The sequence below is a fragment of the Falco cherrug genome, chromosome 8 (assembly GCF_023634085.1).
Source record: "Falco cherrug isolate bFalChe1 chromosome 8, bFalChe1.pri, whole genome shotgun sequence".
Classification (NCBI taxonomy): domain Eukaryota; kingdom Metazoa; phylum Chordata; class Aves; order Falconiformes; family Falconidae; genus Falco; species Falco cherrug.
The window spans coordinates 31,519,460-31,542,825 of record NC_073704.1 but is presented as its reverse complement, the minus strand read 5'-3'; the positions used below and the strand labels follow the sequence as shown (position 1 = coordinate 31,542,825).

General features: G+C 40.5%; 1 protein-coding gene across 3 annotated transcripts; it reads left to right on the top strand.

Annotated features, from left to right (window-relative positions):
- The first annotated feature begins 868 nt into the window (after positions 1-868).
- Positions 869-22,719, top strand: HACD2 (3-hydroxyacyl-CoA dehydratase 2). 3 transcript variants are annotated; one of them, XM_055717977.1, is made up of 7 exons: positions 869-1,066; positions 6,642-6,759; positions 7,116-7,134; positions 11,547-11,635; positions 17,642-17,763; positions 18,439-18,617; positions 19,040-19,347. In XM_055717977.1, the coding sequence occupies exons 1-7, from the start codon at positions 936-938 to the stop codon at positions 19,138-19,140; spliced, it is 759 nt and encodes a 252-aa protein (XP_055573952.1). In that variant the 5' UTR covers positions 869-935; the 3' UTR covers positions 19,141-19,347. The 3 variants fall into 3 exon arrangements, with proteins under 3 accessions (XP_055573952.1, XP_055573954.1, XP_055573953.1); XM_055717979.1 differs by lacking the exon at positions 19,040-19,347 and adding an exon at positions 20,820-20,958 and having other exon boundaries at positions 872-1,066; XM_055717978.1 differs by lacking the exon at positions 19,040-19,347 and adding an exon at positions 20,907-22,719 and having other exon boundaries at positions 875-1,066.
- The last annotated feature ends 647 nt before the right edge of the window (positions 22,720-23,366 follow it).

Here is a 23,366-nt window from a genome sequence, read left to right as displayed (position 1 = left end):
CTAAAATTCTCACAAATCATGTTTGAATTTTGAGCCCTATTGTCTGCAAGAGATGTGCACGTAGCGCCACAAATGCATTAGGCCATGTAAATCCTTCTGTGAAGCTGAGTTTGCTGGGACGGGGAGGGAGGTTTGTGCTATTATTTTGCATCGCTCGTAAAGGAGCCACACCAAAGCCAGCATGAAAAAATGAGAATTGTTTCTGGAAGTTGAGAAGTAACTCCAAGGAGCATTTGCAATTTCTGTAGGAAAAACCCCCAGACTTATTTTCATCCTTTCACTGTAACTGTGAGAGGCAGCCCTAGCTACACCTGCCCCGAGGGGATGTCTCGGTCTGTGACTGTCCTCACAGGGCATCTGGGTTTTGTATGAAACTTCAGCGGAAAATGAGTTACAGCTCCAGCTGCGCTTGGCTTCAGCGGCTTCTTAAACTAGAAAGGCGATGAAAACCTATTAAATATTCCCAAAATAACCTTTACGTGACAACGCTATTAATGCCTCTAAGGCAGTGACAGTCCTATTTCTTCCCTCAGGAGTGAGGCCGCAGCGGGGCATTTTTAACCTGCCCTACAAAGTGATCGACAAGGCGCTTCACCCGAAAAGACGTTTTTTCTTCTAGTTTGCAAGAAACAATGAGCCCTACTTCAAAAATGATGGGATAGGTATCTAATTCAACTCCGAGCAATTGACTCCAACCTGCATTTGACCTTGCATTCTTTGTTTGAAGAACGAGAAGATCGAAAAGGCGACAGCATCCCCCGGGAGCGGCATCCGCGCCCGCGCCGCCCTCCTCTGCCCCGGCCCGGCCCGGCCCGGCCCGGCGGCTGCGCACGGCGCCCTGCCCGCCTCCGAGATGGCGGCGCCGCCGGGACAGGCCCCGCCCCGCGGCCCCGCCGTACGCCGAGAACGGGCGGAGGCGGCGGGAGCGCCGCAACATGGCGGTGTCTGGCAGCGGCGGGAGCCGGGCGGATAACGGCTACGGCAGCCAGCAGCCGCGGCGGAGGAAGGCCCCGGGCGCGCTGGCCACGGCCTACCTCGTTCTCTACAACGTGGTGATGACGGCGGGGTAAGGAGGCGGGCCGGGCCGCCGCTGGCGGGGGTCTGCTGGCCCGGGCGCGCCGCCGCCCGCGTCCCGGCTCCCGCGGCCCCCAGCGCCCCGCCCGCTGGGCCCGCCGCCGTGCGCCCGCGCCGGGGAAACTTTCCCTGCACCGGCTGCCCCCCGCCCGGCGCGGCCGCCGCTTGCGGCCCTTCTGCCGGCGGCGGTGGGTCGGGCTCCCCCCGGCGCGGCGGGGCTCGGCGGAGCCGGTCCCGCGGAGGCGGCGGCCCCCGGGCGCGGGGCTCGGCGCGGTGCCCGAGCGGCAGCGGTGGGAGCCGGCGGGCTGCGCTCGGGCGGGCCGCGGCGTGTGCGTGTGTGCGCGGGCGGGCCCGGCAGCGTGTCCCGGCGGCGGCCCGGGCTGGCAGCGGCGTGCTGGGCGCCGCCGGTGAGGCCACTCGTGCCGCGGTGCCCTCTCCCATGCCCGGCCCCTCCGCCCGGTGCCGCAGCCCGAGCCGTGCCCCCCGCTGCCGGCCGTGCTCCGCGCCGTCGGTAACGCTAAACCCGCACAGCCAGAACCCCCCGTGGCCGCCCTGGGGCTGGAGAGGGGCTCCCCGTGAGGCCGCGCTGCCGGCTCCCCGGCTGCTCTCCCGCACGCTCCGGGGAAGGGCCGGTGCCCGGAGCGCGGCCCCAGCCCGGGCCGCCCCCGCCCGGCGCAGCGCGGTGCCACAGGTCGCGGTCCCGGGGACGTGCTGCGGTACAGCCGGCACCTGGGCCCGTCCCGGCGGGGGTTTGGAGCGCTGGTCTGGCCTCGCCGCTGCCTGTGGCCGGGGCTCCAGCGCCCCTCGGCAGGGAGGCGAGCCCCGGCGCAGGGAGCTTACCGCAGCGGTGGGTGCGGGGCAGCGCTGCCGTCCTGTGCAGCCCCGTGCCCTGCAGACCGTCCGCTGCTGCTGCGTGGGTTGGAGCGGGGGCTCCCGGGCCTGCCTGGTGCTCCGCTCCTGCTCTGCATAGCGGAACGGAGACTCGGCCCGGCTGGCGCGCGCTCGGTGTGTTCTGGTGCATCACAATCAAAATAGCGACAACTGGGGACTCCCGAGGTGGGGCAAGGAGACCTGGGTTTTTTGAAGAGGCTATAGGTTCTCATTGAAATCCAGATAAAAATAAACCCATCTTTTGTAAGGATATTTGGCCAGGAGGAGAAAAACCTGTTTAAAATGGATACCGAACGAACCTGTTTTCCACTAGATAAATCGTGGCAGGTGAGGAGTCAGGCAGGCTGACTAGTCTCACTGTTTTGGGGAAAGATTGTTATAGAATTAATACAAAGACGATTTACTTTAATAAGGTAGTTGGACATGATGATTCTTGTCTTTGCTGGTGACAGCTGGTGCTCTTTCAGCTTCTAAGACAGTTATACTTCCATGGAACAAAGGTAGCTGGGAGCAGAGAGCTCAGAAGGTGCTTGTTACACCCATTACTCAATAGGCCTGTTACCTGATAAGCAGATTTATGGCTCTGTATGATATTTGCAGGGTATTTCACATGGAGGAGAATGATAATTACTTACCCGTTCAGTAAAAATGAATCTCTTGTTTCAGAAAAACTTGATTACACGAGCAATACAACACAGATGAGGCAGTCGGGAGGTCTTTGCTTTTGTTGTGATGGCCTTGCACGATGTTAACTTGTTAACTTCTCTGAGCTCGTGCTCTGTTGGGTTGCGACGCAATCGCCTATGTTTACAAAAAACATCAAAAACCTGAGGGAGAACTGCAGTGGAAATGCAAAGTTTCTATAAAGGTCCTGAACTTCTTATCACAGCAGGCAGATTCCTGAATATAAGAAATTTCTGTTTACTCAGAAGAAAAAACTACAACGAAGTGTTAGAAACGCAGAAACAAATAGGATAAATCTGTGTCCAGCTTCCCATTGTCGGGTAAATCTACATCATGATGTTACCTGTTTTCCTGAGTTATACCAAACCACCTAGAAAATTCTCATCTTGGGTGGTTATGTGGCTTATGGTGCTTTAACATGAGCTGCTTTTTTTCTGACCATGTTTGCGATTTGATGATTTCTGCAATTTGAGGAGCTACTGTAGGAGTCCTGTGATCGGGGTTCATCTCTCTGCGTTGTCACTAACTGCCATTCTTTCGGGGTAGATCATTGAGGGCTCTGACTGATAGTTTGTCTTCAAATGGATGAGTGTTTTGTGCTTCCACTGAACGCTGCTGAAACTTCGCAATAATTAATGTTGAGCTTAGTTAAAAAGACTCAGCTATTTTCTTTGTTTTAAGACTTCACAATACAGTCTTCAGGAGCTGCTTGGCAGGAGGTTGGTTCTTCGTATAGGAAGATTGATGCACAGCTGGTGGCAGTAACTAGTTACTGCCCCCCCGTCAATCAGAGTGCTCAGACTTACTTTCTCAGATGGCACTGCCTCGGAAAGAGAATTGTGAAAACACCAAAAATTTGAAAGTGCTCAGATGATGAAGTGATGCTTCACGGGATTAATTTTTTAAGTGGGTTTTTGTTTTGCTTTACAGAAAGGTGACTTTTAAGTTGAAGCACGCAACAGCTTTGTCATGCAATAAATAGGTAGTAAATGTTTTAATCATAGTTGCCTTAGCTGTTAGCTTTATATAAAATGGATCAAGTAATCATTGAAAAATCTCAGCTTATTTTATTTACTCTGCATTTATCTTGACTTAGCTAAAGAAAATATACTGATTCTAAGAATAATCTTATTTTTAATGTTATACTTGGTATGTGTATGTGTATGAATTTCTAGTAATACAGTAGCTTTTGCAAAAGCAGAGCAGTAGAAAAAATGCATACACCTGTGGATTCCTAAATGAAGCTGCATACCCTTACCATTTGGTTTATGTGTTTTGGGTATTTTCTTTCAGAAAAGGGACCAATGTGATGTAACCAGTCCTGCAGCTGGTTCTCAGCTGTACTTGCTCAGGGGTTTTTGGCCATGGTTCAAAGCATTAAGCTGTAGAAGCATTGTATCTTTCCTCTCTTGTGTTCAGTCAAACTGTTATTTTCCTATCACAGCATGAAGTATACCTGACCTGGCATAGCGAGCTCATTCTGGAGGCATAGATGCAGCATAGAAATTATTTCCTGAAAACCATGGTTGTCTGAAATCACTGAATAATGGGGGGATGGGGAGGGAGGGAGGGAGGGCATCCTGTTAAGAGTTAAGCGTAAATATTTGATAAGCTACTTTAAAATGCCATTATGTTTCTTACTTTTAGTCAAGCACTGTTACTGACTAGTACTTCTGGGTAGAAGCAGCTGATGATGGTATAAACCATGAATTTCAAAAGGATTTCACTCAACAAGATAATCTTAATGTAATAGCTTTTGGTTTCACAAGTGTTTGTGTTATCATCATTGAGCAAAGACTGTTCTGGGTTGTGAGTTTCATTGTCTGTGTCTTCAGTGAGGAGCTGTTGACAGTCAAGAGTACACTTCTCCCTTCTCAGGTGTGTTCATTGCATAGCTTTGCTGTATTCTTTTGTGTAAATGATGTGGAAACTCAGTAAACTGCGTAAGTGAACACCTTTTTATAATTTGTAAGAGAAATAAAGGGAATTAAACTGAGGACCTGAGCATGAAACTTGCTGGTCAAGTCCAAGCAACTAAAACCATGTGGATGCGGTATTCTTTTTCCTTAGTTTGGACTAATCAAAGAGTGTAATACGAGTCTAGCTTAAAGTTTACATGCATGGCAGTGTAAACGTAAGTCCAACTGGTGTATCAGGTAGGTGTTAGCATCTAGGTCAGAGAAAGCTGGAAGCCCTCACTTACAGCTTAGCTTCCACGTGACAGTGGTGCCTTTTGCTGCCCTTTTAAACTTCTCACAAAGTTTCTTTTCCAGTTATCTTCCTCGCTTTCACTTACTCCACTTTCTCTGGAGGGTAAAGAACTATGTAACAACTACAGAGGCAGGATAGATGTACTAAAAGCTTCAACACAAACTAGGCACAGCTTCTAATTTTTGAACAGATTAATACTTTGATGTCTGTTAAATGCTTTTTGAAGGACAGAGTACGGAAATGGACAGAGATAATGGAAAGTACAGTCTTTCTGGAGTCAGTATTCTGGCAGGGAGGGTGGAGATGAGCAAGGGGCTGGTTAAGGTGAGAACAGTTTGCAGGTGCAATCAAGAACTGTTTTCTTGTGCAACCTGAGAAATTGCTTAATTTAGTGAAGTTTCTCAGCAAACCCAGAAGATTAGGAAAAATGGAGAAACTTGACAGATGTGAGCAGGACAGTGTCAACCAGCTCTGATTTACTATTCTAAAAAAGCAGCAGTCAGTGTTGCAAGGTAGTCATTAATACTATAGCACTTGCTGGTTTGTTCTGCACTGAAGTCCAAATACATAATTAATCTGATTCTTCGTAAACAGCAATTACTTGGCCCATGTTTTTTCTTTTGGTTTCACAAGACAGCTTTAACTGAAATGACTTGTCACTACTGAAAAAAGGGAGGACTTGTTTCTCATTTCCCATTTCTCTTCCCCGCTCCTACTGCTTTTCTTTGGTGCTTGTCTTCTGAGAAGTCCAGGCAGAAATTAAATAGCTTTTTTTCAGTTGTACTAACAAATGTTGTTGTAAACACAAAGTTGGGTGTCAGAGTTATTATTGAAAAATCTGAATAACGATTCCCACTTATTGTTGCCCAACCCCTTCTCCCCATGTTTGCCACAAGCAATTGGATACTAAAGTTAACTATAGATGCTAACTTCAAATTAAAAAGTGTTTGACTGGGTTGTACCCACCTAAGTTCTGTGGCTTGTCCTAGACTTCACTGAAAAATTTCTGAGCTTGAGGGCAAACACTGGCTCTGGACAGCTCTTGGTAGTGAAAGATGTTACAGCGTCAGCCTGGACTGGAGGAAGAATTTTTATGGTTGCTTCCTGAGTTACCGGAGGGGAAGATCAGCAGGGTTAACGGGTCACATTTTTTATAGTATAGTTGCAGGTATATAGGCCCAAATATATTTGTTGCTTAAAAAGGAATACTGGGACAGGAATGTGCATTGCTGTCTTCAGGATGTTAGCAGGCTCAGTTTTCTTGCAGTTACTTATCCATAACTGTTTCTCATAAAATATATGCTAGCAATTAAGCTGGATGGTCTCTCATAAAGTCTAAGGGTTTTCTTTGAACTGAAACATTAAAGTGTATGCCTTCTCAATCTTAATTGTTTATGTTATGGTAAGAGATCTTTGACTAGCAGTAAATGGTTGTCTGCTTAAACTAAACAAAATGTGATGCCAGTCTTATTTAAAGTATCATTAATACCTTCCATAACTAAATCAAACACAGCTCACTGGAAAATAAAGTTGGACGTTAAAGATATTGGTATGATGTTGGTGCCAAAAGATGTTTAAAAAATGCATAATCTTTAACTTCATGTAATATTTGGATCCTCTGCAAATTTTTTTCATTGCTGCAGCAGGTAGGCAAAAAGTTGGTAACTTTCAGGATAGTTACATGCCTGTTGCTTTCTCAGACATCAAAAGAGGGATTAAGGATTTGTTTGTATTTGTGCTCTGCTTAATGTCTCCTTACCTTAGACTTTTTTCTCTTTCAGATGGCTTGTTATTGCAGTTGGTCTAGTTCGAGCATACCTGGCTAAAGGTAGCTACCATAGCCTTTACTATTCAATAGAAAAGCCCCTGAAATTCTTCCAAACTGGAGCTTTGCTTGAGGTGGGTGTAGTCATCTTCCCTAGCATCACTAATATTTGCATGAGTGTTTTGTTTAGGAGAAGTAAGGCAGCCTTTGTTGAACAGTGCTTTCTAGGTACCTGTTTTCTCATTAGCGTTTATAGAGCAATTTGAAGGTAAATGTAAGAAATATGCCTCACACAAATGCTGAATTCTTCTTTTTAGCAAGTGGTGAGCGAGCTTGCTGTCTGCTATTTACCTTGGGCCACAGAGCTCGATATTAAGCTTAATCTTTGAAATACAAATATTGAATCTTAAGTTCTTGTGATAGAACTAAATGTGTTTCTGAATTGCTTCATTTGAAATGTTAGTGATTTAAATTTTTCTTTTTGTTCTAGATTCTGCACTGTGCATTTGGTAAGCTTGCAAATTTTCAGTTTTACTATTTTTGTAAAGACTGCAGTTTTAGCAATATATTAGCATGAAAAAATGTTATGGGGTATGAATTGCCAGATTTAATTCTTGCATAACTCACTAATTTTGCTTGAAGTATGTTCCATTTTTTTACTAAATAATTTGACAAGTTAAATCACAAAAAGGAAAACAGTGTAACAGGTTTTCAATTACTTGATGCTATTCTTATCTAGATCTTCCAATGCTACAAATCTTAGAGCACTTCATAAATGTTTTATAGTAGATCATTACTATCTATCTCTACATTCTGTAATCTTTTGTACCAAGCTGTCTTTCCTCCGAAAAAATATATCTAGCTGGAAGTAACTTAAAATCCAATAAAAATAACATTTCAAGCATTTGAACTTTTCCCGTGTCCATAGAGCATAGATATACACTGTAAAATTAGGAAGGGGTAACCACTCTTTATCCCAGATTTGGCTGTGCTGTTTGGGAGAGTAAGAATTTTTTAAGACTTGACTAGACAATTCCTATTACCCTCTACTGTTAGGCTTTTTTGTTAGTGTGGTAGCCAGAACTCTTGTGTATACGTGGCCTGGGGTCAGTAGCATTGTGATGGTTCAGTCAACCTGAAGAGCGTCATGCCTGAGTGACAGGATTGTGTCTTGTCTGTTTTGTTAGCCAGGAGTAGGGAACTCTTTGGCCTCAGCGTTTGGATATTTTGTTCATAGACTAGATGATGCGTTGCAATCTCCGCAAGATCAAAGCCAACCTGCTGTAAAAGGGAGCAGTGCCTGCCCGAATGCCTTTGCTTAACTCTGACTTTATTAAACGATCCAGTCTTCAGAAAGAGGCAATCTTACATTCATGTAGTTGGTCTTGTGATTTTAAATGCAAGTGTTTGAGCTCCTCTCTGAATGTTTGCTAGCCGCTGTTTAAAGAGTAAGATGGCATTACGGTTCCTAAAGCTGCAGCTATAAACTTGCAATTTTTCACGTATCGTACAAATAATCTAAATACTGGAGGGTGTATTAGATTGTAGGTTCATATTGAATTCCTGTGCAAAAGACCATTTTTTTTGAGTAACCAAATGTGGTAGCTGGAAAAGTTAGTCATATACCTAAATTTGTCAGCAGAGGGCAGTGTAATACTGTGTTTGATAAAGTTCTGACTTTCTTGAATAATTCACTTACTCTGAAAATGTTATTTTATAAAGGGTGGTTTGTAGACTGTGCACAGATCATCCCAAGAAATGAGTGATTATTTACTCCTCAAATTAATGTAAAGGCTTCTCAGATTAAACTACATTTATCATATAGTTGCCTGTGCTGCCAAGGCAGTCCTTCCAACACTATTTTATTAAACCTCAACTACTGTTTTTTATCAGAATAAACCACACTTACTTTTTACAAAATTGTTAAAAATTAATAATAAAATGAAGTTTTTGAGGTCTTACTTAACAGGTGGCAAGAAGGGCAAGTTAAATCTCAAAACACTGGGCAAAAAAACTTACAGATAAAATGCTGTTTCACCATCCTAAATCTACAATGCACTACTAGTTCCTTAAGCTGAACTTGTGTGCAGATGCCAATGTTTACTAGGGTTAAATCTAAGAAAGAGTGTAAAAAATTAACTGGATTATCTTTTCCTCACACTTTAGAGTATACATCCACACAAATCAGTGAATAGCAAGAGCAAGTCCTACATTTCACCTCCCAGGTTGGTACAGAACAGCAAACAAGATGACTGTACCAGCCTGTCTGTGTGCATAGCTAATAACCCTGGCTCAGCTGATTTGAGGTGTGGATCCATTTAGCCCGTGTTGTCCTCAGTCACACAATTTAATGTTAGCGAAGAGAGCCATTAGTGGAATGTTGCAACATTTTATACCATTATAATTATATCTTTTTGCTTTCCCTAACAAAGTTTTTTACAAAACCCTCATTATTTTATTATAACTGCCCATGGTGGGGTTTTTTTCCTTTCTTTCTGTTAATGGAAGCATTTGTCAGCTAAATAAAGTGAAGTTTTCTTGCACAGCTGGATACCCTGCTGCTGTCTGCTGTGGTCCTACTGACTGGTAAACATTTCTGTGCGAGGAGAAACAGGAGATTTGCAGATTCCTTTGCCCTTGATAACCTAATTGCTATAACTAGAGCAGAATTCTCTGTCAATAGAGGAGCTTATCTGTGACAGATGGCTGTGTGTATCAGCGTAACTTTTCTTTCCACATCTTTTCAGTAGAATCTGAAATGTTAGCATCTGTGAGGCAACTTCTTAAAAATATGAAGATTGATAGGGGAATGTCTCTGTCAGGCATGGTTGAGAACAGAACTTTGGCATGTGCAAAGATTTAAAAAACGAAGAATGAGTGCTCTGCATGAAGAGAGGAGGTAACATCTAACCCAGAGACCTAGAGGAGAGACTGAAGGACAGGCAAATGGAACATGAACGTGCGATTCCTTGATTTGTGTAGCAGACAGAACCCGAGAGTATGAATGGCATTGATAGCATGGAAGAGCTTCTGCCTGGAGGAGCTTGGTATGGAGAGACATGATAGGAGCCACCAAAATGCAGAAGCAATAGTAGTACAGGGATTTTGTGAATGGAATGGAGAAAAGCAAGAAGGCTTTGGTGAGTACAGTCCCAGCCGACAGCATCCAGCCTTCCTCCCATAGTGATGCTTACCAGTAACCCTCTGGTAAGCCAGAGTTGGCACTGGTTGACTTCACTTTTAGCCTGCTCAGTTAGGAGGGATACAAGGGCTCTCTCTACCTGTAAGCTGTGCGTGCAGCCTGTTCTCAGTTGGGAACTCCCTGGGAGAGAGGAAGCATTTATTGGGAGTCGGAGGATTTCCTGCTGGAGGTGGGAGGCTTCATCTAGCACCCGGAAAAGGTCCAGGCATGGCTTGCTGCTTGGTTCTGAACCCGCACCCTCTGTCAAGCACTGCTCTGCCACATGCAGTCTTGTGTAAGTGGTGACAGACATTTTTTAAAAATACCGGATTTAAAATTGATTGTCAGATACCTTTTCAATGCAATGAGTAAGTAATTGGAGGCAAATAAAGTTTACATAAATTGTAGCTGGTGAGTCACATATTTTCATCTCCTGTTTTTGGCATAGATTGGCATTGTCTTGGCTATAATGAAAAACCCTGTTTGTCTAACTTGTGAGATAATCTTGGATGGTTCTTACACAGTCTTTTTAGCTTATTTATAGATTCCTTTGCAAGAACATTAGGTGATCTTCCTTAGGAAGGGATGATCTAAATTGTATAAAAGAAAAGATGTTATATCATAGGAGTGGGACTTCAGGGTTTTATAGCACCACCTTTTGTGTTGTCTGAGTCACACACAAAAATTCTGCCCTTAAGGTTTTACAACAGAAATCAGATCATGAACAGTATGTGATAAAACTGAAGAGAACTCTTTGTAGGATTTCTCCCCCTCCCCCCCCTTTACTCTGAAAAATAACTATGTGACTGAAAATAATTCTAATGAAACTTGCTTTTAGCTTTTCTTATTCTTTCTTCCTCTCCCACTTTCCAATTTGGTCTTTACATATTTATGAGGCTGTTGTGTTGCTTGCTGTGATTTGCATTAGTTTTAGAAGTACTTCTTACTCTATTTTAGGAGCTGCAACTGCTCTTGCATTTGTCTTCATCATGCTACTGGAAGGAAATAAAACTGTGCTGTGAAGTTTAGAAATTTTGTGTAATCTTGCAGTCTAAAACTATTACTGCTTTGTCAGACCTGGGTGTGTGGGAACCTTTTAGTGGCAATTTAATCAGCACCTCAGAAATTCCTTAGAAGAATCGGTGAAATCTGCTTCCTTGAGAAAATTTTAGAATTGTTTCTGTATCTACCAGTGCATTCCTTGGGTTTGGTTTTGGGGTTTTTTTTAAGATGTTGTATTCCCAGGAAGGAATTATAAACTGTATTTGTCAGGATATGGGCTAGATCAGTGTTTCTTCAAAGTAGTTACTTTGCTTGCTGGTTTTTGGGATATGCTGTGCAAAATATCTTTATTGTTTTTACTTTTAAAATCACAGTAATGAAGAGTATCTTGGATATTTTAATCAAACAGGATTTATTTGAAAAACTATATCCCAAAAGCTATTTGACTGAAGTTATTTCATCTTATTCAGCTGTTTTGTGTATTAACAAATGTGCTGTGATTGCAACAAGACCAAGTACTTTTATTTGCATTTTGATGCACAAAATCTTGTCAGGGGATTGCGTTGTATTAGGCTATGTAAACACACCACAGGGCCGACTTCATATTCTCAAATTAAAAACCTAAATGTTTTCCTTCCAAAAATTTGAAATAACTGGACTTTGGCTTAGCTGTGTTTTATTTCCCCATCTCCCACCCCAATAGCCAGGAATATTTACTAATTGCAAAATATCTTCCAGGCGTTGTTCCCTCTTCTGTTGTTCTGACTGCTTTCCAAGTGATGTCAAGGGTTTTCCTGACGTGGGCAGTAACACATAGTGTAAAAGAGGTAAGTTAAGATACAAAATAGATAGAAAAACTAATGATCCATGCTAAGAAAGTGTCGATCGCTGTCGTACTTTCCTTAAAATTACTTTTGTTTGTATCCCAACGTGTTAAGTTGTTTACGTGAATTTCTGTGGATCAAAAGAAATAAAAATAAGTCTGATGTCATTTTTTCTTTACAATCAAATAGATGGAGGTCTGATTCTCTCACTGTAAGACATCTAGCTCCTGAACAAATTTTGCAGTCCTTACTCAAAGAGGTTCCAGTGTGTAATATGGAACCTAGAATTTGGGACAGTGTTCCAGTATAGATCTCACTAGTGCCATAATTAATAGCAAAATCTCTTCACTGGCCCCCTCTTTCATACACAATTTGCTTTCTTCACTGTGGCATGTGGAAGCTCCCCCTCAACTGTTTGTGCACAGCAATGCCTGGATGTTTTCTATTATCACTCTCCAGGATAATCTTCCCCCTCTCCTTTATTTGTTTTTCTTACATTAAAGTAAGTGGGGTTTGGGGCCTGCATGTTTTTTCTCATTGCTCACCACACCAAAGATTACTGTATGTTATACAAATCTCTGCAAAATCTTTTGTAAGCAATCTTACTTGAAAATTATTCCTGACAGCTTTTTAAAAATCTAAATATGCTGTAATTGATATAGATTATGCTGACTGACTCTTTCATGTCATCTGAATACCTTGTAGTAGCCCAGATATGCTGCATCTGTGCTGTTACTTTAGTCATCAAATCTTACTGAGTTTCTTCTTATTAAAGAAGGAAATTAGTCTTGATACCAGTGTCAGCGTGGCTGCCTGAAATAAGTGATGGTCATCTAGTGTCATTATATGCATAAGGTCTTTTGTGACTTGAGGTGGAGAATATTTTAAGGAGCTTGTCTTATTACCAAGTCTTCAGGGAAGCTGCTTTCTCTTCCTTACTCCAGACCTGTTACAAGAGCGTCCACCTCCATGTAGAGTAACATCAGTCACTATAGTTCCTAGTAATTAACAGCTCTTTCTGATACTATGATGCTTGTTCATGTGGAGCCTTAGTTTTATGTTGTTTAAAGTGGAGGAATGTTCTTCTCTCAATAAACTCAGTCTTGTAAATATTTATCTTCTGATGGATTTCACTTTTGGTGCAAATAAATGTACTCCAGTCTGTTAAATCTACCAGAGGTAAATACTAGATTTTGAACGAAAAAAAGCCATAATCCCAAGACATTGGATTTTAGATACATATATTAAATATTTTTAGAGAAATATGCCTGTAGTTTTGCTTATTACCTGTATAATGGTGGGATACTTCATAAAGAACATTGACAATCTGCTTTTATGAATTGCCTCCTGGTTTTGAAGTAACCCAAATGTTAAGGTTTGAATTGCACAGATTAGAATTACATCAAAGGGAAGTCTGTAAAATGATTGTAGGTTAGGTTTTTTGAAACTTATGCCCACGTTCTCACCAGAGAAAAAGCAAAATGGGAGAAAATGCAAGCAACAAGTTCAGCCTAACATCAGTTTTTACCAAGGATTTTTTTAACCAGGATTCTTTCAATGCTATTGCACATAGATATTTTTTTTCTGCACATTTGTGTGGTCTTTTGGTTAAAGTCTTGCGAGAGACTGTATTATGTGTTACTTTTTGATGTCTTAGAAAGTGGGCATAAGAATGGTAAGGATGAGGAATCTTGTGATGATTTTTGTCACCTGTGACTTAGAGCAAATAAATCAAATGAAGAGGCTGTATTCTCACCCCTCCCCTTCCCCCAACTAGAAAGCATGCAGTCTCTACCTGGGGAGATGTATTGAAAGTGTCACAAGTGTTCTACTTTTTCTAAAGGGCTGTCTGCACAAGTGAGCTCCATGGTGAAGTCCAGGATTAAATTCTCACACAGCTTTATGGAACTTGTAAGCTATGCAGTTGCATGATGAGGTTCTTGTAAAATAAAACGCAGTTTTTCTCTTTAACTTTTTGAGTGAGACTTGTTCAGTATCTTGCTTTTCCAGACTGTTTTCATATATAATATAGTTAAAAGAAGAAACATCTGTATTGCATCCCTCCTTTCTGTCAGAATACACTTCTAGATATGTGATGTGATTTGAAGCATGCTTCTTGCCACTAACATGTTTGTGCTTTTTGTTGAATTTAGTGCTGATGTGTTGTTAAATTCAATATGAAAGTATCTATAATAAATGTCAAAGCATGGCAAATGTTAAAGCACTGCACACCTCTTTGGGTAGCAATGAGATTCCCCTTACCTCCACCATATGAGTAACTTCGCTTAGTGGAGGAGGGCCTGGCATGTAACACAGTGCTTATAATTGTTTTGTCATTACATTGGAAAGGAATTGGTTTGGGGAATTTTACTGTTTTTCCTACAAAGGAGGGAAGATAGGGGACTGGCGTGAAGGGCTAGAGCAAGGTAGGCGTAGGGGAAAAGAAGGTGCCCTTCAGTTCAAAGTTGTCTTTTTGAATTTATGCGAAAAATTAGATCATCTGGTGACATCATGGGCAGGCCTTTGTAGCGTTCTGTTCTGATAAATAATACCACACCCAGTTCTGATGGATAATTAGAAAAGGGTGTCAGCAGTGATTGAAGGCTTATCCAGTCGGGTTCACTTACAGAGAAGTTGCAGGTAAGCATAGTGTAGATATTTAGGAACCTTTCCAGAACACACAGTCAAAAGGGGTGGTGTGAAGATGACACGTACAGCATATTGAGTTGGTAATTGAGGTTCTAGTATCTGCCATTGTGAACTGACATCTTCAATCAGTATTAAAGCATACTTAAAGAAGGAAGATCATCTTAATTTATGGTATTTAGGACTAAGTTGTAGTAAAAGAAGTCGATGCTTTTCACAACTCTACATGGGTGAGTGCAGTTGAAAAGCCCGATTCATCACTGCTTTGCATCTATGTAAAATTTTAGTAGTACTATATAACACAAATGTCTCTCCAGCCATTTGTGCCTACTTTGAAGCTTCCTTTTTTAAAAAAATAAATTTATTTTTAATGAATGTACCAGAGGACCAGTGCTCTTGAGGGAGACATGCTGTTTCATCATTACAGTGCTGCTGGTTTTAGTCTTCTGCACTGGATTGCTTCATTATGTGTTTAGCTGATATTTCCTGCAAATAATTTGTCAAACTGTTACTCTTAACGTGGAGAAATCTATAGAACTTCCTTTTTCATGAACAAGGAGAACAGAAAAAAAGCTCTTGGGCTTTATTTTGTCAATTCCCAGTTCTCATCTTTGCATCTTAAAAGGCTATGGGCTCTCTTATGTTTTTAACAAACATCATCTGATATTCACAGTATTGAAGATAAACTAAAATATATTCAGGACCTTCCTTGATGATAAATTGATTTGAAACACATGCCAAAAAATTATGCCTCTGATGTGATTGACCCTTATTAAGGCAGTTGGACAAATAAGTTGTAAATAAAGTGGAAAATGTGCTTTGACTTTGTCTAACACTTCTTTCAAAAAATGGCATGTAAAAGTAGAGGAAGAGAAACTGAATTCTGAGCACTGCATTTGGCTTAGTGGTTTATTAAGGGTCTACTGTTTACTGGCTCTACTGTCCCTCTTATCCTCAACTTGGAAGAGGAACAATACAAATGCAGCATTAGCAGTGCCTAAATGAGTAAGACTCTTGAGAAACTGTTTTGTAGATCAGTTCCCAGGGGTTGATAATGTGCATCTCAGACATATTTATCTGAAGTATTAAAAAATTGTCAGTCCTCGAAGAGATGTTGCAATAGTGACAGACATCTGACAGATCTGTTGGTGTGTAAGAAACATACTTCTTAATTATGAGTTGTGGAATGTAGTAAAAATATGATGATAAAATGCACAGTGGTCTTCTGCTCCTTACTGCAGAATATGGAACTATGTGAAAACTGTACAGGTCACTTTTGTATGAAAATTACCACCAATTTCCAGCATTCTTCCTTCCTGAAATAGGGACACAAGCTATTAAAAGGACAATTAGTGATTCTTTAAGTGACCGTAACAGGGTTGTATGTGTTTTATAATGGTGTGAACTGTTTGAATAACTTGTAAACACAGTTCTTTAAAGTAGATAGGAAAGGCTAGACCTGGGAGAGCAGTGTTACGGAAGTCCTGTCATAGAACTGGATTGTGACGGTCAGAGTTTTTACTTCTGCGTGTATTGTTCACTATTAGCTTCGCAGCTTGTTTTTGCGCATGTCCTTGGGTGCTACATCAAGCTACAAATTTGTTGATTTTACTGACTTCCATAGTTAGGGAAGGAAGTGGGATTTTGAAGTAGAGGTTCAAGTCTGTGTTGCACAAGTTTAGATGAACTTGCTAAGCTGCTACTCCTGATTTGACCAGAAGGTGCAGCTCTGGAGTGCTTGTGAAGCATGTTGCTCCTCGGAAACAGTATCATCTAGGAAGTGCTGTTAACTTTTCCAGGTTGAGAACTAAGCTTTGCTTACAAAGCAGACCCCAAAGAGCATTAGGATCCTGTAGCAATGTGAAAATAGATTTGGTCTCTTCTCTGAAAATGTCCAAATAAGTTTTGGATTTTATTATTTTATGATGATGTAAGGGAGATCAATTCATAAGCAAGTTATCAGCGTGTCATGTGGAAAAAGAACAAGGTGCATTTGCTGAAAAATTCAGTGAAAGTGATGTGAAATGCTATACGCAGCAGAATATAGATTAGCAGCAGCTCTGCATTCCAGGATATCCCAAGATGGCTGTATGAATCTTCCTTGGTTTTGTAATCTGCAACAAAATGCTTTCTATGAGTAATCCTCATGAGTGTTCCTACACACAAATATATGATCAGTCCCTTCCTATGAAAAAGGTTTCTGATTGCCCATATATTTTCTTGTTCATTTTTTCGTTTGTACATGGACTTTGCCCAAGATGAATAGAGCGTACCACCCACACCTACTGACTTCCTTTTCCCTTTTTTCAAGAGTTGGAGGAAAAGAGAAAATGCGGGCCCCTGTGGTTGAGCTCTTTTTGTTCCCACGGTCCACTGAATTTGGGCTCAAGGTACTTGTACAGCTGAGAATTTTGTTGAAGGGGAGGGAAGGAGGGGGAGGGCTGCATAAAAAACATGTTTGAGCTCTCAAGAGTTTGTAGTGTGAATATGTGACCCCTCATACTACTTCATCACTGTTACTCCATCTGAAACTTAAACCTCATAATTATGCTCCTAAAATAGTAAGTCTAATGATTTGTTTTAAAATATGTGCTTTTGAAAATTAAGCTTCAAAATATGAAGGGAGTAGAAGCTTGTCCGGTGGTGTGTGTGTGCGTGTCTGAAACAAAAGTTGGAAGAGGTGTAAAGCAGTGAAACACAATGCCTTGAGTGTAACATTGGAGGAGCTAGGCTGGGTAAAATAAGCAGAAAAAGGGGCAAGGAACAGTGAAGCAGGTAGCTGTCAAGCTTACCAGAGGTGAAACAATCTGAGCTTCTTTCTTCTCCTAGCCTGTGCCCTGGTGTTAGGTGGTGCGCTGCTGCTGCTCAAAATTAGGATCCAGTTTCTCATCTGTAGAGAGAAGATGGTGTTTCCACTTAGAAGTAGCACGGACTAGGATCAGAATATAGTTTAAACTAGATATCAGGTGTTAGACTAACATATTAGCATTCTTTCTGCTTGCTGCATTGGGAAGCAATCAGACTGAAACAACTGGCACTGTATAGGAATGGGAAGTTAGGAGTTCTCACCATTTCAAGGATTTCTTGTACCAATTTACCTTGTGCAGAATGGGAGATCTTAAGTTACCTGATCGCCAAGCAAAGCTGTTCCTAAGCGACTAGAAAAATATCGAGCATGATAAGAAGGGGTTTTTTGCTGTTGTTACTAAAATGTTGCTTTTAAGCTCATTCTTGGAGTCTGTTCTCTAAAATGATAAGGTAAAGCAACCCATGGGAATTGATTTCTTTGAGGGTTTTTTGGGGTCTGATGAGTAATCAGTGATGCTTGAATTCATACTGAGGGTTTTTTTTCTTTTTTTACAGGTACAAACTGAAGATAGCGTACTGTTGTTTGTAGTGGCCTGGACAATCACTGAGATAATCCGTTATTCTTTTTATACATTTAGTTTGTTAAACCATCTCCCTTATCTCATCAAATGGGCCAGGTAGGTGACATAATAGAAATCATAGCCTTAAAGCACTGATTTGACAGGGTTATTTAACTTTTAAAATAGTTGCAGTACAAAAAATTAGACACTACCTTGAGGAAATTGCCCTGTTTGTGACTTCCTGGCTTCTTTCCAGCAGATTTCTGCATTGAAAAACATCTATTAAATTGTAAACTGAAGGAGCGGTTTGTCAGAAATCAATTCCATTTACAGAGTGATTGTGTTTGTCAGAAACTTGACATTTAACAGTAAGGGGTAACAGTAAGTAAACTGACATTTAACAGTTAACCCTTGAATCCAAGGGTTGTATGTGAAACAATCTGTGAGGTCATTGATTAATATCAACTGTCGCCCCATTTTAAGTAATATAATGACCTGCATCAAAGAGTTACAAAAATCAAAGTAACAAAGTGGGGTGGGAGGGTGGGGGAGCATAGTTTTAAAGGTTTTAGATTCTCAAAGGTAATCTTTAAATAATTCAAAGTGATTGCTGATTTGAGTAATTATCTTGCAGTAATGTTCATACCTTGCCATGCTCTAATAAAATAAGAGCTAAGGGAAACAAATACTGAGTTGAGAACGTAAAACTTGAATATCCATAATAGCATTTAATATATAATTTGTCAGAGTTTGCCGTAACTTTTAATCCTTTCCGTAAATGTTTTGTTCTAGGTACACTTTGTTTATAGTATTGTATCCAATGGGAGTCTCAGGCGAATTACTCACAATATATGCTGCATTACCCTTCGTCAGGCAGTCTGGCTTGTATTCCATTAGTTTACCTAACAAGTACAATTTCTCTTTTGACTACTACACATTCCTGATCCTGGTTATGATATCTTACATTCCAAGTAAGTATGAGTTTGTTAGGGTTTTTTAATATTAAAAAACGTAGCGGGAAAAGCTAGTAATTGTGGGATTAACTTTTACATAACTGATTTTGCAAAATTATTTTTGAAAATTATCTAAAGAAAAATGTCAGAGTTAAAACTGCAGGGAGTGCTTTTTACCAACACCTGCAAAACAGTAATACATTTTTTTCTTACACTTGGAATATAAAATAACTGTGGTGCTTCTTGGCAAATGTTGACATCTTCATTGTTGGGTTTTTTTCCCCCCCACTTACAGACTTCTAGGAGAACAAAGTTCCAAACAGCTTCTTAGAACTCAGTTCTTTATCAGGAATAAGAGTATTGCTTTGACGTTAGTGTGTAGGGAACCTTTTCTGTTGAATTAACTTGAATTGACATAGTCTCTGTTTAATGTTCTATAGATGGAATGAAGATTTGGCTTTGCTGCTTTGAAATGGGCAATAGGAACACAGAAGCTTGTAGCAAATTTAAATGTGCAAATGATGTCTATGATACAGAATAACCTAGTGATGATGTTGCTGCTGTTAGCTATCTCTGCAGCAGTCTTTATGTCAACTTTGTGCAGAATGATAAACCATTCAGAGACTTAAATTTCAGTACTGTGCCTGCTTAATAACAAGCACTTACCCTTTCAGTGAACCATCTTGTAATTCTGACATCAAGGTTTGTAAGTTCTTCCAGCTGTTCTTAAAAAAAACAAACAACCAAACCCCACTTTTCATGCATTTGTTACTCCTTGTCACCCTCCTCCAAACATCTTGATGTTACTAACTCCAAGCAGCCAGAATATAATATCTTTTGGTTTAGTCAAAATAACCATGAGTATTAATTACTTGTATGGTAGCTAGATCCTATTTGGGAGGGAACCCCCACTGAACCCAAGTACCAATGCTAGCCCGCTTTTTCCATCAAAATTGCTGTCTCTTAAGTAAGGTAATTTCTGTGATGCATGACATGTAACTTAAGTGCAGTCAGTCTTTTTAAAGTTTTTATTATTAATTAATTATTACTGTGAATTGGTATTTTAACCCAGAACCAACTGCTGGGACTCGAGCGGATTTAGGTGCCCTTTCACATAAAGGTATTCCTGAGATACAAGGAAAGCAATATTCATTGCAGTCATTGATTACACCATAGTTGGGTTATTCATTCATAAAAGCTGCTTATACTGGAGTTACACCTTCTGAACCCACTGAAGATCTTGGAAGTTTTGGGAATGTTAATAGCACAGCAAAAGCAAGCTTTGAAAACTGTTGTTAAATACTGAGGTTTTTATGTTCTTGATAGATGCATCTTACCATTTACCTCACTTTTAAATCACTGATTTAGTACTTGTCTGTCAAAACTGATATCTGGCTAGAAAAGAGGTCATTAAATTCTTTGCGTATAATGGATCTCCATTACTTAGACTTCTAATGGAGAAACAAACTTGGCTCTGTATTCTGTTATGTGTCTCTGGACAGCTGTATCCACTCCCTAACACTGCTGGAGTGAACCAGGATAGGGAGGAAATGATCAGGAAATTAAATACAGGGTAAAGAAAGCCCAAAGAAAAAATGTTAACCTTTTAAAAAAAAATTAAAAATTAGTACAAAAATTAAATACTGTGGCCTGTGTTTATGATTAACACTTCGCATGTGTAACATAATTTAGGCTGATGCTGACCTTATTTAGTTTTCTTCTGGTTCACAAAGGTTCAGCGTCTCATGGCCATTTTAGCTTTTGCTGTTCATGTATGTACGTTTTCCATCCCCAGCTTTATTCTGCAGACATACTGCGTAATGTAGCCTTTAGAAATACGATGAGAAAAAGCTTTGCATGGAGGATACAGAGAGAAGAAATGAAAGAGGCAGTGGTTTGTGTAAAGTTCCGTAGATCCTCAAAAAATGACACCAGAATTACACAAAATGAAACAAATCTGGAAATTTAATTCTTTCAGAAGGACTTCTTCCTCCCTGCAATGTATTATGTTTCTGGGGTGGGTGTGCAGTTCAGGAAGCTTGTCATCCTGCTTGTACATGCAGTTAAATAAGGCATTTTGCATTTAATTAAAAATGTGATTGTTTTAGCAAAAAATAAATAGTACTGAAGCCTAAGGACCATATCACTGATTCTCTTTAAGGAATAAAAGGCAATAGATGTCTTGAACAGAAAGCAGATAAGCACGTTTTCTTTTAATAGAGAATTGGTGACCTTGAGCATGTGACGCTGCATCTTACATTGACATGGAAGCCTCACTTCATTTACTTAAGTCTGTTTTCTCTTCAGTCTTTCCTCAGCTGTATTTTCATATGCTACATCAGAGGCGAAAGGTACTCTCCCACACTGAAGAACACAAGAAGTCTGAGTAATTCCAACTGTTTTTCAGAACTTTTCAAACATCAAAATGCTGCAGGTTTTTCAATACCCAGCACATTTATAAAGAATATATCAATATGAAATAAGTCAGAGGTAAAAGACCAATAATTTAGCAAGAATAACCAATAAATCTGATTTCACTGAAATTCCACAATGTAAAACACTGAAATAATGTTCAGCTTGCAGTGCTTCAGAAAACAAACTTCATATGGCTTGGCAGTTAGCCTTTTCCTTAAATGATGTGCTAAATGGTTTTCACTTATTACTAAATGCCTGAAGGTTGCAGTATGAGTGATGAAGTTGTACTCACTAAATGCTTGAATTGGATTATATTACTGATACCTCTTTTTTTAAGTGCTTGACTGCATGCCAGAAACTGTATGTATTGCTGTGAAAGCAAACAATATGCTCTGGAATACGTTAGGATTTTGTCAGAGACTCCAGTGGAGAATATAATCTGGGCAAAGTGTTTGAGTTTAGAAAGGCAGGTTGTGTATTTAAAAGGTGATGGGAACAAGAACAGGAAACCAATTATGGGAAATGAGGGGAATGTGGTTCTTCAGGAATTTAAACAGTAGGGTATCTGACCAGAGTGTGTTCTCTGAAGGTCTTGTTTAAGCTAATTACTCAAATGCTAATGTTAATTCAGAGGCTGTAATGCTTATCTGAAAGATTAAAACTCCTCTTAAGTACTGCATCCCTGGATACTTCTTGAAATATTTTTTACAAAAGTAATACTAACTGTAATATTTCTAGTGATAATCGGTAATGAATTTAAACAATATAAGGAGGCAGATCACCCAGAAACAGGTGCAGCTCTCCATTTTTTTACTTTATCATCTCTAATCACTGTCCGCTATCTCAGCGGTACTCACATTTCAGTGTTGAGTATTTGGTCTACTGTGGAATCACACGAGGGCCTTGCTCCTCAACCTAACTTTTCTCAAGTACTATTGTGTATCACTTTGGCACATCCAAGCAGGCAGTTCCAGGCACTCAGCTTCTGAAATGTTGCAAATGCATAAGCTCTTTCTTTGAAAGCAGATTATCTCATGTGTTACATGCTGCTTTTGCAGATTGGACAAGCCTTCCTTCCTCTGCTTTTTTGAAAGAGCAGAAGACCATAGGAAATTAAATTTTCCGAGGTGCTTTCTCTGGGTTCTCAGGCTAAGCCTTCCTGTGGGAAGGTAAAACAAAAAATGAGAAAACCTTGTGGCAAGGCAGAAAGCACTAACACTGTGTGAGCAGTGCCCTGATTTATGAACCAATTGTTGATTAGGGGCAGTGGGTGGGGAACGGAAGGGACAAAGGGAGCAGGGAAATGAACAGATCCAAGCAAAGGCAAAATGAAATGTAGGTTATGGCCTCTGCTCTGTTAGGAACTGATGGTTGAATAGTCCTATCTTCACCCAGTCAGAGCCACTAGACAACAACACACGGGCTGCTCCGGCTTCCCTCTTGTGACATCATGATTTAGTGCATAAATGAGGTGTGACCACTACCTTGGTACCTGCAATACTACGTTTGTAGTATCCCACTGTCTTCCTCCTGGATGTGGCCCATATTTGTGTCCCAGTTACCTGTGCTTGATGCATCGCAGCTCTTCCGAAGTGTAGCCAGTAAGTACTAAGGGCACGGGCTGTATGTTCTAGCACTTGGGGAGAGCTGGATTTACAATTATTTTGGTTTATTTGTCAGAGCTATATTTAAAAAACCAAACCAAACCAACAAAAAAACCCAAAACAAAACAACAAAACCTGCATTTTTCAGTAATTTCATTTGGCTCCATCAAAAAGTCTGACTGAATTTTCCTGGCACTTAGTAACATGTATAATACCTCTCCTGTTCAACACAAACGGGACTACTGTAATCAGGGAGAGGGTAAGAGACAATTATCTTTACTTCTATTTTAAACCTTTTGGAGACAGTTTTTGGCTATAATAAAAAACACTATGGCCATACACAACCTCAGAGTGGTTTTGCATCCAAAGATGAAACAATTCCAGTTCATTTCTCCATTAGGTTATGTGGTGCTTTGTTGTGGCAATCTGAGGAAATGTTGCATTATACTGAACTCACTGTTCAAAAGTGTAAACTTTCACTTTTGAACAAAACATCTCCTTTTGGTTACACTTGCTATCAAAGGAGTTACTGTCAGTATTTCAAAGGATGTCATCTAAAAGGTCTGATTTCCTAATGTACTCTGGTTATTGGGTATTGCCAATGCTCACCACCTGAACTTTTCTTGATTTCATTTCTGTGCCCAAATAAAAGACTTTGTTTCAAATTTGTTGGTCCAATTTGGAGAAAAAAATGACTGTGTAATATTCTTATATGAAACAAACTCATAGCTCTGTTGATGAGGAAGAT